The sequence below is a fragment of the Serinus canaria genome, chromosome 3, assembly GCF_022539315.1.
Source record: "Serinus canaria isolate serCan28SL12 chromosome 3, serCan2020, whole genome shotgun sequence".
NCBI classification, from domain to species: Eukaryota; Metazoa; Chordata; class Aves; order Passeriformes; family Fringillidae; genus Serinus; species Serinus canaria.
The window spans coordinates 63,355,300-63,377,472 of record NC_066316.1 but is presented as its reverse complement, the minus strand read 5'-3'; the positions used below and the strand labels follow the sequence as shown (position 1 = coordinate 63,377,472).

The 22,173-nt window shown below is 37.0% G+C and overlaps 1 protein-coding gene across 4 annotated transcripts in view; it reads right to left on the bottom strand.

Moving 5' to 3' along the window:
- TBC1D32 (TBC1 domain family member 32) overlaps window positions 1–9,588 on the bottom strand; it is a 75,985-nt gene extending 66,397 nt beyond the window's left edge. For 2 of the 4 annotated variants that reach the window (XM_018917124.3, XM_050972775.1), the window contains exons 1-6: window positions 9,515–9,588; window positions 7,279–7,433; window positions 3,881–4,042; window positions 2,521–2,698; window positions 1,823–1,894; window positions 529–654 (exon numbers count right to left, since the gene is read on the bottom strand). In XM_018917124.3, coding sequence (XP_018772669.3) covers window positions 529–654; window positions 1,823–1,894; window positions 2,521–2,698; window positions 3,881–4,042; window positions 7,279–7,433; window positions 9,515–9,586 — 765 coding nt within the window. In that variant the 5' untranslated portion in view covers window positions 9,587–9,588. The other 2 variants (XM_018917129.3, XM_030236201.2) reach the window with 2 other exon arrangements.
- Window positions 9,589–22,173: the final 12,585 nt, after the last annotated feature.

Sequence of the window (22,173 nt, the reverse complement as noted above, 5' to 3'; positions counted from 1 at the left end):
TTTTCCTATTTATTTGGTAATCAGTTTAAAATTTGAAGAAGCAAAGAAGTTTAATTGACATAATAAATAATCTAAAAGCCATTTAAGCAGCTGTCATTTCTTTTCCTCATCACTGCCTGTGTCATATTACTATGTATCATTTTCTCATCACCATGGGGCATAAACCTGACTTGAACAAAAAATATTAACATGGCCTATTTTACAGAGCAATTTTGTCCATTCTTTTTACGTGTCTTTCTGCTAAAAGAAATTAAAATGTCTTCACTGCTTTTAAAAGAAATGTAAATGACTACTTTGGTGTCTCAAAATCCTACTGAAAGCCTGTTGCAGTCCTTTAAACCAAAATGTACTGGAATCCTGTATTTCTGTTACTTAATAAATAGTTTATGTGATTCACACACAAATAATAAAACATCTTGAATCCTGCTGGACTACTTATAATACTTAAGAGGTGTAACTTCTTACACCACTTTGGTAGTCCTTTCTTTGGATTCAAATCTGGTAATTAGATACAAAACATTTCCTTACACTGAATGTTGCATCAGGATCTGCCAGAGAGATTGTCAGATGCTTACTCAGACTTGGCCAACTCTCAGAGCTCAGGATATCAGAGGCAGGGGCCAAGCACAGCGTCTGCAAAGCTTCTTGGCGAACCTGGAGCAGTCAAAAAGATAAACACCAAACATCCATTCACAGCAGCCTCAGAAATAAGTAATTTACAAGTCAGAGGGAGGTAGGGAGGAAACGAGGGAGGACAGGAAGGAACAGAACCTGGCTGTAGAACAGATAAGGAATAACAAATACTTATCTTCTCCTATATTTTTATGGCTATTTAGACAAAACACTACATCACTGAGTGGGGAAAATGTGTGCATTCGAAGAAGTAATAAAACCATTTTAAATGGATTTTCAATACTGGATACAAGGTTTATGTTCTATTTTCTGGCTGTAATCAAATATTTTGAAACTGGGGACAATAGCTCCCTAAAGCTCTCAGCTAGGAGAAGCAGACACAGTTGTTAGACATTGTGTTATACTGCTGAATTTTCATCAGCATTCCAAGTAATTTCAAGTAATTTTTTTTTTCAATTCATAGACAACTGTTATCTCTAGAAACTTATTTCATCTTACTGAAACAAACTGTAAGACATTTTAATAACATTTAATAGGATCAGACTTTTTACCTGGTGTTCTAATAAAAAAAATTTGTTTGTACCACCTCTCACCTACCATGCCTGTTTCAGCTGCCAGACAAGCCCCAACAAGTCTTTTCAAGGCAGCACACTCAAACTGGTATTTTTCCAAGCTTCAAAAATACCAGCAGCCAGTCCTGGTTGCTGGTTAGAGACACAAATTAGTACTGCCACTGACATGACAGCAAACCTAACTTGGATTTATATTTTCCATTTGGCAGCAAGTTGCTGGCAAATCAGCAGGCACCTCTCTCTTTGGACAGGGGTAACTCAAAGGGGAACACAGGAGTTACCAAGAAGGGCAAGGAACATATATACAGGACAAATAATGTTCAGTAACTTTATTAATCATGGAACAACTTTTTTTTTAACTAAAAATGCCAATCTTTAGCACATAATTTCTAAAAAAATATAGATGCTTGCTGCAACACTAGTTTTTGAACCAGATGGTAATAAAACAATGAATTATTGCACTGCAGAGAAGATTCTGCACCGAAGGTAAAATAAATGAACCAACAAAGGACGTTTCCACTCAGGTTCATAGGAACTTGTATGTACATGCAGGCTACTCTACAATATGCAAAAAACATTCATTTGCATCAACATTTCATTTCTGTTTTTAAACTTACTTCCTTGGGCTGACTAGGGTCAAGCTTTTCTGCGAGCAGCTGCAATTGTTCTTGACTCATGAACGCATAACTCTGTAATACACATTATAAAATGATCATTAGTATATTTTGTTAAACTGAACAGCGAAAGATTAAAATAATCAGTCTTTCTGATACCTAATTTACTTTTAATAATTAGGGCTTCAACATTTATACTAATTTTAATGTAAAGTCAACATTCCAAATGTTTTCTGCTGTTTGCCCAAAGTTAAACTTACAATAGTGAAATCACTATCACATATTTTATTTTCTTTACTTCAAGGTTTTCCGTATCTTCAAAAAATCCCTTATAATAATTTATTCAGCAAGAAATGTAGCCTAGTACAGTAGACTGGAAATGAACTGCACGTTATTTGGCTTCTAAAGTAAAATCACAAAAGTTAGATGATGTAATGATTTTATCTTCATCTTTCGATACCATACTTGGATAGGTGCTTTGGAACCACATGGGCATCATATTTATCTCATTTAGCACATGATGCCTAAATAGCTAGTATAAGCTTAGTACTTAAAACTGAAAGAAAAGCAAATAATTTGGGTTTAAGATATAACAAAGATGGGAAAAATTAATCTTTCTCTAGGGCCATTCCACTGACAGAAACTTAACAATTTTGCAGTATCATGCTTATTTCATAACACAGAGAGAAAAGCCATTGTACTTGGTTGAAGGAGGAGTCACTGTCAGAACAGTTGTCTGTGTAATAGCCACTCTGACGTTCTTTCTTTGCTTTACTAGCCAGCTCCTTATCATGCATCCGATCTTCTTCAAACTTGTTAATCAAAGATTCTACCACAACCATCATGACATTCTTCAAGGCATGTATCATTTCTCTGTATCTTCAAAGTAAAGATGATTTTAATATATAAGAACATAAAAATAACTTTGTAAAAAAAAAAAAGAAAAAGAAATTGCTACATCAAGAACAACTGAATATGAATTAATGCTAATTGGACCTGAACTCCCTGAATTTACAGAAATTAATGAATAGCAAATCCAAGCCATTTGGAGCAAGGAAACATATATGTACCTTACATGTTTCAGTTAATGATGTTTTAAAATCACAACAAAACTACTCTTTTTCCCTTCCAGAACCACTCAATGAAATACCACTATTATAATTCTATTTTGAGATGTTTTTAAGAAAGGACAACACGAGTCCACCAAAAAGGAGGATCTGTGCCTGAGAAAACAGGCCAGTTCTTATCCTTGTTACTGTTTGTTTCTCATCATTTAACATCCAGTTTTTCTTTTGCTATAAACCTTGAACAGAACCAGTAAAAGTGAACACATCATCCTGATTCAAGATCTTGAGTACAGGTCATACACACAAAAAAATTTTTTTTCAACAAAACCTGTTTTTTTCTAATTTCCATAAATTGCAAAATAATATCCACAGGGAAGCAATTCAAAATACAAAAAAAAAAAAAACTTAAGAAAAGCATCCTATTGTGAAACATTGATGTTTTATTTCAAATTATTTTTTACTTTAATGCCATAATTATTTATTTTACAGTTATCAAAGATACAGATTATCATACTGTGATTTAATATCTTCCAACATATCAAATTAAATATATAAGATACATTTTTAGTTCATTAGAGTTTCTTCTACCAATTTTAATATGCGCAAAACTCTAAGGTCCTGATCCTTGAAACAAAATTATAGAAACAGCATAAACTAAGAAATGGTCATCCTAACATCTATTTTCCTATTTTCTTATTTTGCAACACATAAAAATGACCACTGATGCAAAAATCCTAACTACCTCAAAAATTTCACATATTTGCTACCTCTCTTTTTTTATGCAATTGTTCTCAACCTTAAGTCCAGGATGAGACAAAGCATGACAAATTGCAATGTATGGTGGCAACATGTGAATTTCTTAGCACTGATGTTGGTTAAAGGTTCAGAATTGTTATTGGTTCAGATCTTATTTTTTCAAAACATATTATGGAAAAGCAAAAGCTAGACTAAGACAAAGAAGAAACAGAGATGTGAATTATAGGTATATACTCACTCTTTTGATTCACGGGCCTTCTTAGTGAGATGTTGGACAAGAGTGTCATAGCCAGATATTTCACCCTGACTTTGAGCAGAGGTACATTTTTCTGTTTCTTCTTCAATCACAGGTCCCACAGTATTTTTTATGTATTGTCTAAGGTATTTCACAAACTCATAGCTGTAAGAAATATGCAAAATTAAAATGCTATATCTCTGAATTCACTGTGAAACATTTTCAACATTACATCAACAACCACTATCTTCTCTCCCAGTAGATCTGTTACTTTGAGGTAAGAGTTTATGACTTACATAGAAATAAACTTCAGGAGTGTAAAATAACTTATTACAGTTTGATTTTCTTCAATATGGTCAGTATCTGCATATTGTAGGAAGAACTAACACCAAATAGAGGAAACAAAACCAAGAGTTAGTTTACAAAAATGCACATTTTCACTTTGTGCTTCTTCTAAATGTAAAAATCCACTCAGATAAAAAGGTAAAGATTTTGTAGACAAAAACCAACGAGTATCAAGAAGTTTCAAATTCCAAAAGAAACATTCCTTATAGCACTCTTAACGTGTCTTAGAGTATAAACTGTCTGGCAATATTATTTATGCATTATACATACAAAACTAGAAAATACACAGAAAACACAGTTTATAAATTAGAGCATATGAGAACACCTATGGCCTGTGAAATTCTATGCGTCATGACAATACACAGATCTCAATCAAACTGACAAAACAGCTCTCTGTGATTACACAAACATATCAAATTCAAGGATTTACCACTTTGCAATCTAATGATCAGATACCTACAGACACTTGTTAACAGAATAGAATAATCAGAGAGAGAGATCTCAAACTAAAGACTCTCCCTGGGTCCTCCAGCTTCATATTACCTATAGAAATTGCTAAAGAGTACTGCTCAGAATAAATCAACTTTTCTTTTTGGCTAGTTCTCTGATTTGCACAAAGGGCAAAGCAAAGAGAAACACACAAAAAAGTAATCACATAGTTACAAGAGATGCATAATTTTATTTTCATTTTATCAAAAGTACATGCGTGACTACTTCACGTTAACTTGGATTAAAAAACCCAAAACACAACAACAAAGAACACAAAATTGTATCATGATAGATACTTCCTCACTAGATTGCCTACCTCAGATTCCATCAGGTATGTCAGTATTTTTCTTTTCCCCTACCTGTCCATTCTTGTTCTTAGTGAAAGTAATACAAATATGTCTCAAGAAAGATGCAACATATGTTTATTTTTATTTTCATTTGTGAAATTGCACACAACTCTCCACTGCATGAAAGCTTTCATGAAACTGTCATCCCTTTGTTTTATAAGGGCAACACTTCATAACTATTCACACCGTTACTTTTTGTCTGAGGTTCTAGTCTTCATCTTCTGCATTATTCTTCTACCTTAGACATGTTTTGTAACAATTATGCATTTCAGCAATGACAATGCTACTTCTTCACAAGCAGAATCAATTCAGACTGATCTGGTAGGACTTACAAAGGAATCACACTTGGGGGTTAAAAATACCTCTAAATGTAACGGAAAACATGCTACTTATGTGTAGATAAAAATCCTTTTCTCTACTACTGCACAGAAATTTTGTACTTGATTCAATTTTCCTTTTTGTTAGCTTTCTGAGGATGTTGCATTTTGTCTTTTCTACATCAAAGTGGGAACTTAGGGGAAGGCCTCCAAATCTGGTAAAATTACTGTGTCAAAATAAGCATGAGGCAGAAACACTGTCCACTGCTCAAAAGGCTGAGAGCAGCAGTGGACAGTCCAAAGGCACACATTACTAATAACAGAGCTTGAAATCTGCATGGAGAGGTTAAGGAGAGAGTTTCTTAATGGCCTCACTTATAAATGACTATATGACCTCTCTGACTTTCCATGAAAACCAGTCTATACTGCCATGGGTCACAAACAAAACAAGAATATCTCCAGAAATATTGCAGCATCAGATAGTGTTCTGAATTTAAAGATCACTTGATTTTCCATTACATGTAAATTAAAAGTGTTCTCATGAAAATAAGTATTTTTAGCATCACTAATTTTCTAACATACAAGAAAGAGAATGGATGTGAAGGTTTCACTACTATAAAAGGAAAAGCTACATAGGCATTGCTTCAACCACTCACAGACCTTACTCCCTCACCCTGGGTATTCTATTAGGTTCTCAGAAAAAATGACAGAAAGGATTTTTTTTTTTGTTTGAGCTTTATTGTATACATCTTCTATAAATATTTTTTTTTTCTTTCAGAACTACATGTCTTTCAACTTTGACATGTTTACTCAAACCAAATTATTTTACTCTCATGCTTGTCACCCAGCAACCTATTATTCAAAATTCACAAGAGTATAAGCAACAGTGTAATTCGATACATTGGTAACAAAAACTAAAACTGAACTAAAATACCTTTAAAAGTATCTTCAGAACACATGCAAGCATTAAGATTTTAAAATTACAGTGAAATTTTAGATAAACCCTAGTTTGACTTCATTTATTTACTTTTACCTAACTCCTACCACTGACAAAGGAATACTAATACCTAGGTAAATTTAAGAGAATGTAAATAGCGCCACTTATGAAAAAACTGATAGGGAACCAGCTTTCTCAGAAGTCAGGTCACAGAGCTGTTCCTTATTAAAATATCCTCAGGTTATTTCAGCCTGATATTGTCTTGGCTTGTCATAAAACGTGTACTAAAAATCTCCCATGTAGTAAAAAAATAATCAAGTTATAACAGCATGGAAAAGAAAGAGGAGCATAGGATCTAGAAATTTACATTGCATGTGAGGTCGCACTGTCAAATCTGATTTAACAGAAGTGTGATGGGGATACATTTTTCTGTTTTACTTAAAACATATATGAAAACAATGATTGGAATAGATAGATAAGATGGACATGTTCAGTAATATAGGCCAGAGAGAACTAGCAAATATGGAAGCCAAATGGCCCTCTGAAAAAGTACTGTATTTTGGAAAACATGACTATGCTGTCTAGCAGGTGTCAAATATACTGAGAGTCTCCAGTGACTACTTCTTCTGGCTCCTTGTCACACGTGCATTTAGTACATTATGTGTGCACATGCATCAGAGCTTTGTAAATTCCTCTCTCAAAAATTCAGCTCATGAATTACTACTACAGGAAAAATATATTAGCAAGAGTGGATGGGGAAAAAAGCAAACCAAGAAAATGGCAACATTAATTTTATTCTTTAAATTAGCATCATCTGAGAGTTGATTAGTGACAGGAATATCTACATATGTATAAATACACACACATTTACAAAGCAATATAAAGTGTAGACATTTCCCAGGAAGAGTACAGTTTAAGACATACCAACTTCTTCAAAAGACTAAAAATAGCAAAAAATATTTTTACTTGTGAAAATTCTCATCTGTTTCCTCCAAATGCAAGAGAATTTCTTCTGCACATTCTGCTGATGGAGCTCCAGTGATTTTTTCCTTCACACTCTGCAGCAACTGCCTAAGCATAGACTGTAATAGAGCTTCATCTTCGCTTGTAAAGTGAGACATCTGTAGAAAACAAATAGAAGAATAAGAAACTCTTATAGTTCTGTTTTTCCTCAAGATGCTAAGAAAAGCACAAATCCCTTAAATTGCCACTTTTTTACTGTTACCAACAGGATTTTCATCAAAAGACATAATCACAGACAGGAAATATTTGACAGAGCTTAGACCATCTAAAGACCAACTGAAAACAAAACAATCAAATCAGTTTCACTAAAACTCCTGATATTGTAGCATAATATTATTAAAGGAGATATTAAATTAAGAAAAGCTTAAACATTCCTATTTGTATTTGCCCATGATAGAGACACAAGACCACATGGTAAGCTAAAACAATAAAAAGGAGGGAAGGTTTAACAGATGTAATGACTGTATCTTGAAAAGAAAACTTTATAGTCTCTCACCTGCTTCTCAGCCACTATTACTACCCAGTTCTGACTTTGGAATCCCTCTACTCAGAGCTACTGCTGTGCCCATGACTGAAAGTGCTGTCAGCTTTTGCAAGGGCTAGGTGGAATTATCAGAACAGTTTAATTGCCCTGTGCTAATCAACAGCAGTGACCTGACAGAGTCCTGTCAAATTAAACAGAAACTGCTGGGAAAAAATGTGAGGAGAAGAAGCAGTGAGAAATTGGAAACATCTGCCAAGTTCAGAAGACAGACAATCAGTTAAATGTTCAAGAACTGAAAAAAAAAAAATACACAAGCTCATTTTTGACATTTATTAATCAATGGCTTAAAAATCTTTATATGCCAAGGAAGACTTTCAAACCTCAGTGGCAGTTTTATCTTAACTATTTCTAGCCTATCTAAGGGAAAATTATTTAGAGATATTTGACTTTTCTGAATTAAAAAATAAAGACTCTCTAAGCACACACACACACACACACACACACACACACACACACACACACACACTCAGAAGAGACAATATAGCAAATTACTGTTTAAGTATCAAATAGTATCAACCAGAGGAAAAAGAAAGAAAAAAAAAGCCATATAGCTCGAAGAGTTATCTTTTATGAAAGGTAATAGTTCATCAAGGCAACACTCTTGTGCGGTAAGTAGCAGAGTTGCTGAACGTTTTACTTAGACCTATCATTATTCAATATTAACTCAATCATCTTACCAGAAATTTCATTAAACTAAACTCATAGCAAACAAACACAACTTCCCAAATCCCTTGCAATAATCTTAACTCACTGATTTGCAGCCTTCTTTTTCTCACAGAATCTTGAGATACTTAATCAAAGTCTATGCACTTTTAGGTCTGTATAAACATTAGACAATATCCTAATCCCCTGGGGAAAAAAATAAATCACCAAGTATATTGGTATAACTAGGCAATTTTAGAAGTGCAGTGTATCCAGAAACTCGCTGGCAGTCAGTGCAAAGCCCTGCTCAGGTTATTCATAGAGAGAAATCATGAGAATATTGCAGCTCCACCTCCAGTTTGCCTCGAAAAGTCTTACCTGACTTACTTAATCACTAACAAAGATACATATCTTACATTTCCTTTGTAAAGGTTTGCGGTTTGTTGTGCTTGGTTTTTTGGTGGTTGTTGCTTTGGGGGTTATTTCCCAGCAGGCGTAGCCCCCATTCAGTTTCCAGGCAACACTTAAATGGTCATTTTCTCTCTAAATTACAACTTTACCCAAAACCCAGTTTGGGCAGTGTTTTCAAGGTCCCGGCACTATCCCAAATGTAAATCCTGCCCCACAACTCGGGCAACGATTCAGAAGAGGCCCGTTGTTGCCAGCATTTATCCTTACACCAACCTTCGCCTGGGCAGGGAGGCAATTTTAGCAACAAGCCGAAGAGAGCAGGTCCCAGAACGCGAGCAGTGCGAGAATCCCTGCCCCTTCTGGCGCTTTACGGCCCGTCCTTCGGCTGCGCACCAGGGCGGGGCGGCAACCAGGATTCCCGGGACAACTCAAAAAGGAGGAGAGCGGCCGGTCGTGCCAAGTGTTTCCCTCAGCTAGTGCTGACAGCGCGGGCGAGCTCTGCCCGGCCACCCGCTCAGCTCCGCCACGCTGCCCCCCGCCCCGGGATCCCCGCGTTGCCCGTCCCTGCCCGCCGGGATTCACCTTGGGCGGCCGCGGCCCTTGGCAACCGCGGCGCCGCCGCCGCCGCCGAGTCTCGCCGGGCCCTGGAAACATCGCGAGAGGCCGCGTGGGCCGCTCGCGTCGCCCCCGCGCGGGATGGCGGTGTGGCGGTGGCGGCCGCTGTGAGGGCTGCGGGGAGAGCTGCTGTACTGGGAGCCGCTCCGCCGCCAGCCGGGATGTGTTTGACCATACGGACAACCCCAGCACAGCTCAGGAGCACTCAGCGCTTCCTGGCTTCAGGCTCCTCTGTGTTCAGCCGGGGGTGGTGGCCCCCAGGTTTCCCACTGAAACCGAAGGAATGCAGTCATGCCGTTATTCCCAATTTACATCAGCAGGGGAGCGAGTTGTCTCAGTAAATAAAATAATGAAAGGCAGGGAATTTTTCATTCCTCTTTGACTCTCCTTTCCCTCCTGTGATGAAGGAATTATAACAAAAATACCAAATAATATTTTTTCTCCAACAAATAAATTCATAACATAAAACCAGCAAAAGCGGTTTAATATGAAATAATTTCTATTAAGTCAGCTATAATAAACCAGAATTTGGTTACCGTAAACACTCATCATAATGTTTTTCAGTGCTTGCATGCAAGGTGTTACATAATGCATTATCATCCTTTCCTCCTACATTTTTCTGATGATTCTGATGTTGGGTGATGCTAGTTTTTCATGATGATGTGTCCTTTAAATGTTCATCTTCCATGTAACACTAATCTTCCATGAGCACTTGTTCCTTTAGCTGGGCCTGTAGCCCCTTCAGTTAACAGATCCCTACTTAGTTGTGGGGATCCACTTGCACAGTAGATTTAAACTTTTAAACCCCCGTATTTCTATTGGAAAGGGACAATTCAGGAGCAACACAAACCTCTCACTGCTGGTTCGCAGAAAGCAGATTTTCATCGGTTGCGACAAAGTTTCTGTGATACCTTTAGCAGTGAGCTCTTCAGCACTTGGTGAGGCCAGTGCGCTCAGGTACCCACAAAAAATCATTGGAAAAATTGTCTGCTGAGTACTGCTTGCAAAGGAGCTCCAGGAAACTGACCAGAGTCCTGGTAGCTTGACCATGCACTCTCCCGTCTTCTAAGTGCATTGTTTGCAATGGGCTACACGTTACAGCAGCTTATTCCACATCCATGCCAGGCTCTTCCTTCACAGACAACAGAATAATTTACTTCTTTTCTGTCTTTATATCCACCGAGAGGTGAAATGGTGCAACACTTCCAATTCCTTTATCACTTCACAAGCGCTGATTCAAGTGACAGCATCTCAGTTTCGCAGCTGATAAGGAATAGAAAAAAAATCAATGTACATAGTGTTCAGCATTCATAGTCCTTACTGAAAGAGCCTCCACTTTAACAAGCCTTCCCTGTCTTATAAAAAAACCTTATAAGAAAAGTTTCACTTGTAGTGGCATCACAGAAAGATGTCCTCGTGATGTCTGTGGTGTTCCTGAAATCCTTCTATTCTTTTCTGCCTTCTCCAGCCTTCCGTATTGCATCCAGCTTCTTTAGCCATGTTTTGCAGCCATTGGAACCTGGAGCCCTTTCTTGTGAGAAAAGCTGGCAGATGTCAGATGCTGTTGGCCATGATTATTAGGATGCATCCAGACAGACACCCTCTGAGGGTGATTCTCCAGAGCGAGCAACACCATTCTGAAGTACAGTGTTTATCTGAATGGATGTCTGTCATGTGAGAGGTTGCAATCACTGTGAAATTGTTCATGTGGATTTCACACTGGTGAAATTCCACTCTCTCGTACTCTAGGAATTCCTTCTCCTTGGTAAAAATTTTCCAGATATTCTCCTTCAGTTGTACAAACAGGAAAGCCTGGCTCCTAATCCTGGTTCAGGAGGGCACAGTCTTCATAAGATCTCAGCATTGTTAGAAAGTCACAGTGCTGACTTTTATAATTTTAGAAACTTAAAGGAAACCATACACAAAATCTTAAGAGTGTATAGCATGTAAGGTAAGCAGAGTTTCAAACTGTGAAACATTATAGGAATGTGAGTAATTTAATTATTATAGAGAAGTTTAATTGATGTGGTTTTCTCCCCATACCTTAAACAGCTCCCAGAGTTTGAATTATCAGTATGCCAAATTTCTGTATATTTGAAATGTTTCTGCAGTGTCTTCAACGGGGCAGACCAGAAAAAAGGAAACTGTGAAAACCAGAAGAATCTTCTTTATAGCTGGTGGTAGTAGTGGAAACAGCTTGTGTTGGTGCCCATGTCATTACAACTGGGACATAATTTCTGTCTTCTCTTTCTGCTCTTTCTGGCTTTTCTCTTTCCCTTCATTGTAACTTACAAGACCACTCTTTTTCTGGATGACACACAAAGGTTTGGAGAAATTTTGATTTTATGCAGTTGATGCACAGCAAGACTCTTTTGCTAAGACTTTCACCAACTCTCTATGAAGAACCTGCTAAAGAAATTGGGGTTTAGTATCTGATTAAAAAAATTAGCACAGCCAGTATCTCTTGAAATTCCAGTTTATCAGCCTTTCCTTGGCTGATACAGTTTTCAAAGGACTATTTACCAAATAACTAAAAGGGAAGGCAAACTCCACTTGACTAAGACAACCAAACCAAACCAAAACAAAAGCAACTTTCTATACTCCCTTTTCAGAGCTAAATCAAGATCAGAAGGAGCCAACTTGTTCTCACTTTAGGGTTTTCCAAACTGGGACTAAGATATGAAAAGGAAGAAATAAGTTAGGAAAGGAGAAATAAGTATGAATTCTGGTTCTGGAGGTAGCACAAGAAGTCTTCCCCACCTTTCTGCGCACTGACATCCCTTAAGCAGTGCTTGAGACTACAAGTAAAAGATGAGGAAACTTCATCAACCCTTGTATGAATGCTGTGGCATTTATTGCCTTCTCACATCACATTTATGGCAGTGACCCAAATTTGGAAGAACAATGAACATGTTTTAAGACATCATTAGATCATAATCTAATCATAAATATCAAAAAGGAAACTTCTTAAAATATTACAGCTGATGGGAAAATCTTTTAAAATAATCTCCAAAGGAAATTTTCTGTTTTGGAGACCATCTGTCCTTTCCTCCCTGTGCACTCTGGGGAAATACTAACCCCTGGATAGATGTTTCCATTAAAACAAACACTCAGGAACTGGTGGGTAAATGGTCACGAGGGTTGCAGGCTGGAGCACTTATGCGATCAGCTGCGCTTAGAAATCTTGTGTTGAAACACATGCAAACAGAATTTATTTCACTTCCGTAACAGGGAAATACAAAGTGTCCTGACAGATCTAAAGTTACATCGGATGACTTTGTACATACCTGTTAAGAGCTGAGCTGGTATGAGATACATATAAACTATTACAGGAATCAAAAAATTAAATTGGGTGAGTTTGCTTATTTGCTGATTAAACTTCAGTTATGCTGACATTTCAAAAAGACTGAAGATATTACTTTGCTGTTCCTGATCTCTTTTTTTCTGAAAAGTGAGATACTGGCAGGAAATCGATAGGGCTCTTGCATAACATTGTAAAGCATCAGCTCTGAACTAGCCTGTCCAATAACAATCAGGAATGTTATTGATTAAAAATGTAACTTAGCAAATATAAAGGTACTGATTTTTCCATCTGTATTTTATGATGCACATTCAATAGATGCTCTGCTTGCAGTTGTAAAAGTAACTACTGGAACTGAGGTGATAAAATTTATATTGCAATGCTAAGTAACTACCTCAAAGAATCAAAGACAAAATAAGCTTCAATGACAATGTAAATATCCAAATGCCAATAAAATAATTTTTTGATCCACAACTTTCTATTTGTGAACTTCAAGGAGCCAAGGACATGTATTACTAGCTCTGACTGGCCTTAGGCAGATCTCTTAGCATCAGACTTAGGTCTTTATTGGAAATTAGAACAATAAAATTATCTTTATATGCCATTATGAAAATAAATCTTACAACATAATAACCAAGTGGCATCATAGATCTTGACTTTATTTTCCATTTCTTTTCTAATTAATATTTTGGTCCTTTTTTATCATATGTTTCCTGAAGGTGGCAGCAATATTCAGGACTTGCGTGAATGTCTGACTTTTGAACCTACTGACCTGTATGCAGCATTTCTTTCAATGTATATGTATTTGTATTTATGGATACTAATAATATGCTTAAATCAAAATGTGATGATGTTGATATTGTAATTGTAGACATAGGATGTACAACTTCACTGGAAAATATGAAGAAACTATGTTGACCTGGAATGTTAGAGTTGCTTATTCTTTTGTATGATAAAAAATCATAAACTAAAGGAGCATTCCTAAAGTAGTAAATATTTTTAATTAGCAATTTACCATTGCTTGCAGTAAAAATTATCCATTTCATTGTCTCCATTGAAGCCTGTATTGTAGGCTTTTTCTGGAGTGAACTGTAAGCTTTTTTGTGGGCCCTACAAGCAGTTCAAAGCACTACAAATGTTATGTGTGATCACTAAAGGAAGATTACAGTCTATAGGGTTTCTTTCAGTTCCATTCCTCCAATTTATCTTAATCATTTAAAATCACTGCTAGAGCTGGTTAGGCCAACTATCTCAGAGCACTGCAGGGTTTCAATTAAAAAAAGAAACTTCAACATTTCTCCTTTTACTTCAGATGTGGTATACTGCATTGTTGTGAAATGCTTCTGCTGCTGAGGCAAGGCAGTTGCAGCAACATTAGAAATACAAAATAATTTAGAGAACTTTTGTTTCTTTTCATTTTGCTAGTTGCCAGGTCAAGGAGTTGCAGATCCCACTGCAATTTAAATGTAGGATCATGGAAGCCCACAAAGACATCTCGGCAGCAGGGCTTTCCTCCCCTTTGTCTTTTGCTAACAGAGCTGCATTATGTCAGGTGATTCTTTTGCCTGTAAGTCTTCTGTCAGCAGAAGGGCTGCTCTCACAATGCATCTGGGACAAGGGCCCAAGGACCGGTACTGCTGTCCCAGAAATGCCACTTTGATGCAGGGCTCCTCAGTATCAGAAAGTCATGGAGCACGTCCAGCAGAGGGCTATGAAGATGATGAGGGGTCTGGAGCATCTCTTTTAAGATGAAAGGCAGAGGGAGCTGGGCCTGTTCAGCCTCAAGAAGAGACGGGGGGACCTCATCAATGTCTGTCAGTATCTGAAGGGGAGTGCCAAGATGATAGAGCCAGGCTCTGCTCAGTGGTGCCAAGCAATAGGGCAAGAGGCAAATTAGCAGAAACTGATGCACAGGAAGTTCCTCCTGAATATGAGGAAGAACTTCTTTACTGTGCAGGTGGCTGTGCACTGGAATAGGCTGCCCAGAGAGGTTGTGGAGTCTCCCCCACTGGAGATGCTCAAGAACCATCCGGACACAATCCTGTGCCATGTGCTCTAGGATGACCTGACTTGAGCAGGGAGGTTGGACTAGATGACTTCCAGTGGCCCCTTCTAGCCTTACCTATTCTGTGATTCTGTCAGTTGCATAGCTGCCAGTGGCCATGCTTCTAAAGAAAATGCAAAACATAAGCAGGGAATTTCTTGTGAGTTTTCACTGGTCCAAATGGATTCCCTAATCCTTGCATGCCCTTCAGATCTGAATGTTTTATCCTGAGAGAAAAGTAAGAAAGAAATTTATTTATAGTAATCTCCTTTCCTAAATATGCATGGAACACAAACGTTACAATTTTAAATTATACTGTCTTTATAACACTGTGCTTCTTAAGGAGTTTGCTCAGCAAAACTGGTGGCATTTTTAGTAGTTGTAAATATTTCTGTGCCTTAGAATTGTCCATCTTTTTCTTGTCCTTACCAATGACTGTTTCTGCTACCTCCCAAAACAGTACTTTGATATCCTGAAGTTGAATATTTTTATAATTGCTCAATTTATGTTCATCCTTAGTAAAGCATTGCTAAAGTAACTTCCTTATGATTTCCTCTCAAGATCAGCATCAATTCCTGTGCTTGTCACATTGTCATTTCAGAATTCAGTCATCAGCTCCTATGAGCTGCTTATGTGGTATGCTTTTGCAGACACTGACTGCTATTCCTCTTTGCATTTCTCCTCCCTCTTAGATTTACCTAATATGTGTCACTGATATCACTTTGTTACACCATTGTTACTACAAAGTCTGCATAAGTAATTTGTTACTTGTGGTTACTTGAGCAACCCCACCTTCTCTTTCCTGTTTCCCATTTGTCTTCTGGAAATTTTACCAGTCCAGATAAACTGCTGCTCTCCTTACCCAATGGCTTATCCTGCTATAGTTCTGAATCCCAGCATCAAGCACAATACAGTTTCCTTCCTGGATCATCAACCAAGTGCTGTCTGTAATCTTAATATTTGCCAGGAGTCAAACACTGGGGACATTTGCTGTGTAAGCTGTTGTTTTATATTCTCTTGTTAATATAAGTTATAGTCTTCTTGTAAGAGTCTCTTCTACAAGTACAGATTAATCTGACCAGATGTGACGCACAGATAACTTTGTTCTGTTCATTTTTGGAATGTTGTAAAATTCTTGAAAAGTAAGCAAATCGTCCTCTTTGCTGCTCGTTTGAAGCTGTACTCTTCTAAGACAGGCTCAGGAAGACAGAATTTGGCCCATCCTTTGCCATGCTTTATTCCTTTGTGTACTTTCAGCAACATGAACCGTGTGCTTTGTTTTTCAAATGTTTTGTGTCCTAGCAAACTGTGACCTCCTCCTCAAAGTTATGTTTTAAAGAAATAGTCAAAGCATTGCTTGGTAACAACATTGTTTATTTAAATTCCAGAAAACACTTGTTTTTACTTTTTTCTTTTATTTTGCTTAGATAATGTCTGTGATCCTAACAGAATTTTACATCTGAGAAAATTCTTTGGAGATTCAGTGAACAAATACAGTGTCTGAAATAAAGAAAAATGGATAAAGAAAAACACCAGTCCTGAATACCTTCATGCACAAAATATGGTCTTTTATTAAAAATTTATTTTAATAAATTAATCAATTAAAAAAAGAAACTTCAACATTTCTCCTTTTACTTCAGATTTGTGCAGTGAAATCTTATTAGTAACACACATTCCTTAAGATAATTATTCTAATTTCTCTTAAAAAGTTTTATAGTTTTGCATTATTGAAGTCAATATGCCACCGTCATTTCAATGTAATTCCAGTGAATTTTAGTGTTAAGGATGAATTTGATTCAGTAAATCTGCAAATACATTTCTCTGACATGAAAAATAATCTTCAATTAACAAGAAGAATATTTAATATTTTCACTGGTATTTTTTTTAGTGCCCTCATGATGTGAGTGATATTTCAATAGAGACATGATTTTGTCAGTCAAATTCACTGAGGAATCAGAAAAATATTTCTGTATATTGATACACCTGCTCCCTGACTGTTACAAATTTTGTGATCCATATTTTATCATTCAGCCTGTACTGCTGAGTTGCTGTGACCCAAGTGCACAACTTTGCACTTGGTCTTGAACCTCAGACAACTGGCCTTGGTCCATCAATCCAGCCTGTCCAGATCCCTCTTCCCCTCTTCAGAAAATTCATCTTTTCAATTCTTTTTTTTCAGGGAACCACCTTCTCAGTCAGACAATTTTATTCTGCACCTGTCTGGGACAATTCCCAGAACAAAAACACACAGAGTCCCTGTTATCCTGGGTTAGAAGTTTATTGAATTCACAAAATGAGACTCAGGTCTCTTGATTCAGAAGGTATCTTTTTCCTGGTCTTGTGAATTGTCTTGTTTACCATACCAGAACTGCAGTGTGCAAGTCAGTGCTACTGAGGGGGAAAGAGCTGTTATTCTGGAGTAAAAGTAACTCTTGATGGGGGTTGGAACTTCATAACTGGCTTTACATTCAAAGCAAATGGGAGCATATTCTGTTTTGATAAGGCTGAGTGTAATCTTCATCCCGTTGTCATCGGTCAGGTGAGTTTTGTGAACTTGTTGTGATTTGATTGGAGACTGATTATTCTGCTTGGAATCCTTGGAGCACTCCTGTAATATGACAAGTATGCTAAGAATGTGATAATTACTATTTTACAGTCTGATTCTTTTTTGATGCACACTTTTTTGCATAACTGAGGTTCCTGAGCTTGCATTGGAGAATAATACAGTAGCTGGAGGGAAGAACTCATGTGGCTGTAGACTCTAGGCTGTTGTAGGTTGATTAACTTGATTTATGCTGATGGATCTATCAAAATACACCAGTGGAAGATTCAACCCCAGTTTTAAGGAGGAACGAGATATACTCACAGATGAGTTGCTCTTGGCAAAGCTCTCAGAACACTTAAAAAATACCTGCTTTGTCTTTAGAATAATTTTGCTAGCTACTCTGTTGTTTTATAGTTTTTATGGCACAAAATAATTGTAATGCCATTGTGTTTCATACTCTTTATTTTACTGCTTATGCACCATATGGTATTGATGTGTATTATATTGCATATAACTCAATACAATAAACATAGCATTACAAAAAAGAATTGGTGGATTTTTATTATAGGTAGGTTATCTACTGTCATGAAAATAATATAAAAATTATAGAGAAATTATTATTACCTTTCTTCCTAGTTTTTATTCAAGATATAAGCCATGGTAAATTTGGTGCAATTCTGCAAAGTTTTATAGAAGCATAGATCTTTATATAAAACAGTAAATAAGCTCTGCTAGGATTTTATTGTTTTTACACTTGTCTTTTAAAATTAGTTTATACTTGTAATGCTTTGCCTCAAAGGTTACTTGAAGATCACTCCTGAGTGTTATTGCACAGTCTCAATTGCTTCTGAAGGCAATGAATGCCAGGAATCTCACTTTGCAGATCAAAACCTTTTATTTTTCTGTTATTTATCCCATGCAGATTTTTTTGCATGTTGACCACAACATCCCAATTCCTATCCATTAAAGACTTAATACTTAGCTAAGAGAGTAAATTTAGACACTAAGTAAGTTTTCTCTTGTTCTATGATATGATCCTAAGCTTAGTGAGATGAGCTTACCTCTGCAAAAATACATTGTGTGGCTCTCATTTTCTTGGTTTAATTCCAGAATGGGACCTAAGAGCCAAAAGGAACCATTGAATTTGCATTTTTTAGGCAAACCTTCCTCTCAGCTTTCCATATTTTGAGCTCCACAGAGGAGGGAAAGGAAGGGGAAGGAAAGCATTCCTTTCCCATAGGAATTACAAATTCCTTGAAATCCTACACAGCAATGAAGCTTGACTGCAGCATTGTGGTTAAGTACTGATGTGGGAGTGTATGTACTTTTCTTTTTATTAAGTCCAGTCACTGTTTAATATGAAATGGATGATCAGTCCTGACAATAGAGACAGTCCCACAACTCACTCCTACCCAAGTGTCTCTCCAGAGTCAATTTTCCACTCATTGGATTTCCCTCCCTCTTTGGCAAATCGCTACCTCCATCACAAATCTTCAGCAGAAGAGGAAAGCCCTGCTCAGCCTAGCCTCCTTCTCAGTCACTAAAAAATTCTCCTGGAAGCAGGTTTGTTTTGAGTTCCCTGTTTCTAGAGCTGATTTAGATACTGTCAGTGGGCACTGTGAGACTGAAGTGTAAAGAGGTGTGTAGGTGATTGGGGTCTTCAGAGCCAAGCATGAAACTGTACCCTGCACCCTAATTTTCAGTTTCAGACCTTCTGAGTCTGGTCCTAAATGTCTTCCATTTTTCATGTGTGCCTCTTTTTCTAGGTCAATGATGGGTTATATATCAATTTTTGTTACCTAGGATAGCATAATAAGGATAGGATGTAGAAGATGTTTGTATCTTTATATAAGCATAATGTTTTCCTTCAAATTTTCACTTATTTTGTATAGATGTAAGACTTCACCAGACAGGTGTTACAGCAAATTAAAACCTGTATGGGGTACAGAAGGAACTGAAAGACCATCTGGATCAAACATATAAGGAACTGTGCTGTATGTTTAGAAGTTTTATCTGCAAAAGAGGCAGCATGTAGAAAAATTCCTGTCAGCCTTTCATGTCATCTCTCTGTCAAAGATGATTTGTGTTTTATTTAATGTTAGTTGAACCTGTCATCTCTCAACACTACATATTGTTTGTATCAGAGCACCAAAGCCTTGGTTCATAGTACATCACGCAGATTCATTTGTCCTGAATAATTTTTTCAGTGTGAATAACACAGACTTTGTTTTAATACTGTTACAGTTTTACAGCAACACAAAACCAATGGAGCTACTTCACCTGCATCATCCTCCCCTTCAGTTTTATGCTAGTGTTGCACATCTATCAGAAAGAAATTACATGTCTGCCCTAGCATTAGTGTCCAAATCATTCTTGTTACTATAAAGGAATGCGGTGCTGGCTCCATGGAAAGAGTGCCCAAGCCAGGCTCAGACTCCCTGCAATCATTACTATTCATCCTGCTGCAACTGTGCCCCCCTGGAATTTTAAACACGAGCACTGCAGAGGCTCATTGGGAACAAGTGAAGCTGTTCAAGTGCTGATTACTCTGGCAGAGCCTGAGAAAATTAGTTAATAATTAGGTGTGAAATTAATGTACACCTTCTGTTTTCCTTAGTAGATTTCCCATGTTGTTAATTTGCTTCTGCACCACCAAGGGACAAAGTACATTTAAAGAACATATGTGGGAATGAAAGTGTCCCTAGGTAAACCTTGTTACATTTGTTATCTAAATTTTAGTATTGTATAGAGCTTTGTCTGAACTCTTCAAAGTGTCTCACTCCTTAAATCCTAACTATGCATAGTGTCTGTTGGAGCAAGATTTAATTGGCTGATGAGAAAAATAAAGTATTGTTTTGTCTTTATGTTATGTTAGATAGATATATAGTATATATTTAATTATGCCTTATCTTCTATGTTTGCATTTCAAATGTGATATTTGACGGTGTTTATATAGAATGTACTAGCCAAAAATTGTGTGACATGATTTTAGACCTGCAGTGTGGTGCCTAATGTAGCAATGTGTTGTTGGAGGGGTTTTATATATTTCTGTATGTTAAGCAGGATGTTTTACTCAGAGGGAGTATTTTTGTGATTCTACACTATGAGAAATACATAAAGGAAGTTAAATAGACCTGAAAGCCTCTATAGGAGCTTGTAATTATAGACTGCACCAAAATTCAGAATGAACACTATCAACATTTCACTGAAATCACAGCTTTCGCTGTCACTCGTAATGTAGAGTGTGGGAAGATCTCTTGGAAATCTGAGGAGATGGAAGATAAAGTTTGAATCTCTGCTCCTCTTAAAAGGTGAGGTTAGGGCCTTTTCTCTCTAGCAGGCCATTTTTGGGCCCTTCACTATATTTAAAGCTAGCTATGCCAAATCATTGTCTCACTGCTTATCCTGTTAAGTCAGACTGTGACTTTCGTTTTCTGTAGCTCTCTGACTTTTTTGACCACTCCAGTTTACTGGACAGGGATGAAAATATCTGTAGCACAAGGGCAAACATGTAAGTGTGGAAGCTCCTATGGGAGTAGGTAGAAGCAAGTGTCTTGAGAAGCACACATTGCTGTAGCAGACAGGGCACATGAGAAAATGAAAGGTTTTATGCCCTTTTTTTGAACAGACCTCATACAAGGATCAGCAAGTCTTTAAGAGATTGCTTTGTGGCCTTTTTTTGAATTTTGTGCTATTTAGGTCTCTCACTTCAACTGGAGGTAAGAGTACAATTTTGGTCAACTAGGAACATTGCAAGATGACATGACTTTTGACAAACTCTAGCAGTCTTTGAAGTAGCTCATATATAATGTAGTAATTTCCCAAACTGTTCTTAATGTGTATGTTAAGCAAACAATCAAATCAAAATTGAGCTAACCCATCAGGTTCAGATTAGCCTTCTAGCAAGAATGTTAACATAGGGAATTTTTGTGATGTCTAAAAGTTTATTGTAATAGTATACCAAAAGGTAACACTTTCCTTTCTTTGGATGTTATTTACCATCAAAAAATATAGGAATAATCTGAAGGGTAAATAGTTAGGCTACTTGTAAATTGTGGTAGGAATATATGCCAATATTTCAGTTTACAAAGGATAGTATTTGCATATAAATCTAAAGAACAGTTTACATAAAAAATTTTAAAAGGCTGATTCATCAAAAATCAGTTACAAAAATACATTAGGATTAAATGGAATCTAAATGTTATGGCTAGACTTAAGTGGCTTGATTATACTTTTAAATATCTGGCATTGAGTTTCCATAGTCCTAATAAACTGAATTTCTTTTTCTTCCAAAAATTGTTTCTACTGTTTATCCCATTTGAATAAATATTAGTGATTGGACTGGCTGGCAGGGGAAGAGAGGCAAAACCCTTTCACTCAAGTCACTGCTGGTGAAAGCTCTGAGAAGCACCTGTCATCTAGACCATGACCCGTGCCTGAGTGAAGATCTGTGTCTTCATCAGTAGCAAAAGCTGGTCTGCTCACCATCTCCCAGCATGAAAAATTTTACAGCTCTCAGTGCGGTCTTAGGTTAAAATATTTTTAATGTAGGCTTATTGTTATGAAGGATTTAATCAGTTTTTTGATTTGGGTTTTCTTTTTTTTCCCCATCTCATCATCCCTTTCTAAGGCCACCCATTCTGCTTCATGCATGCTCATGAGTAATAGAGGACCATTTTTACCAGGCCTGTAGATAATGATCTTTTTGGGTTATGTGTCTTTCACTTGAATCACAA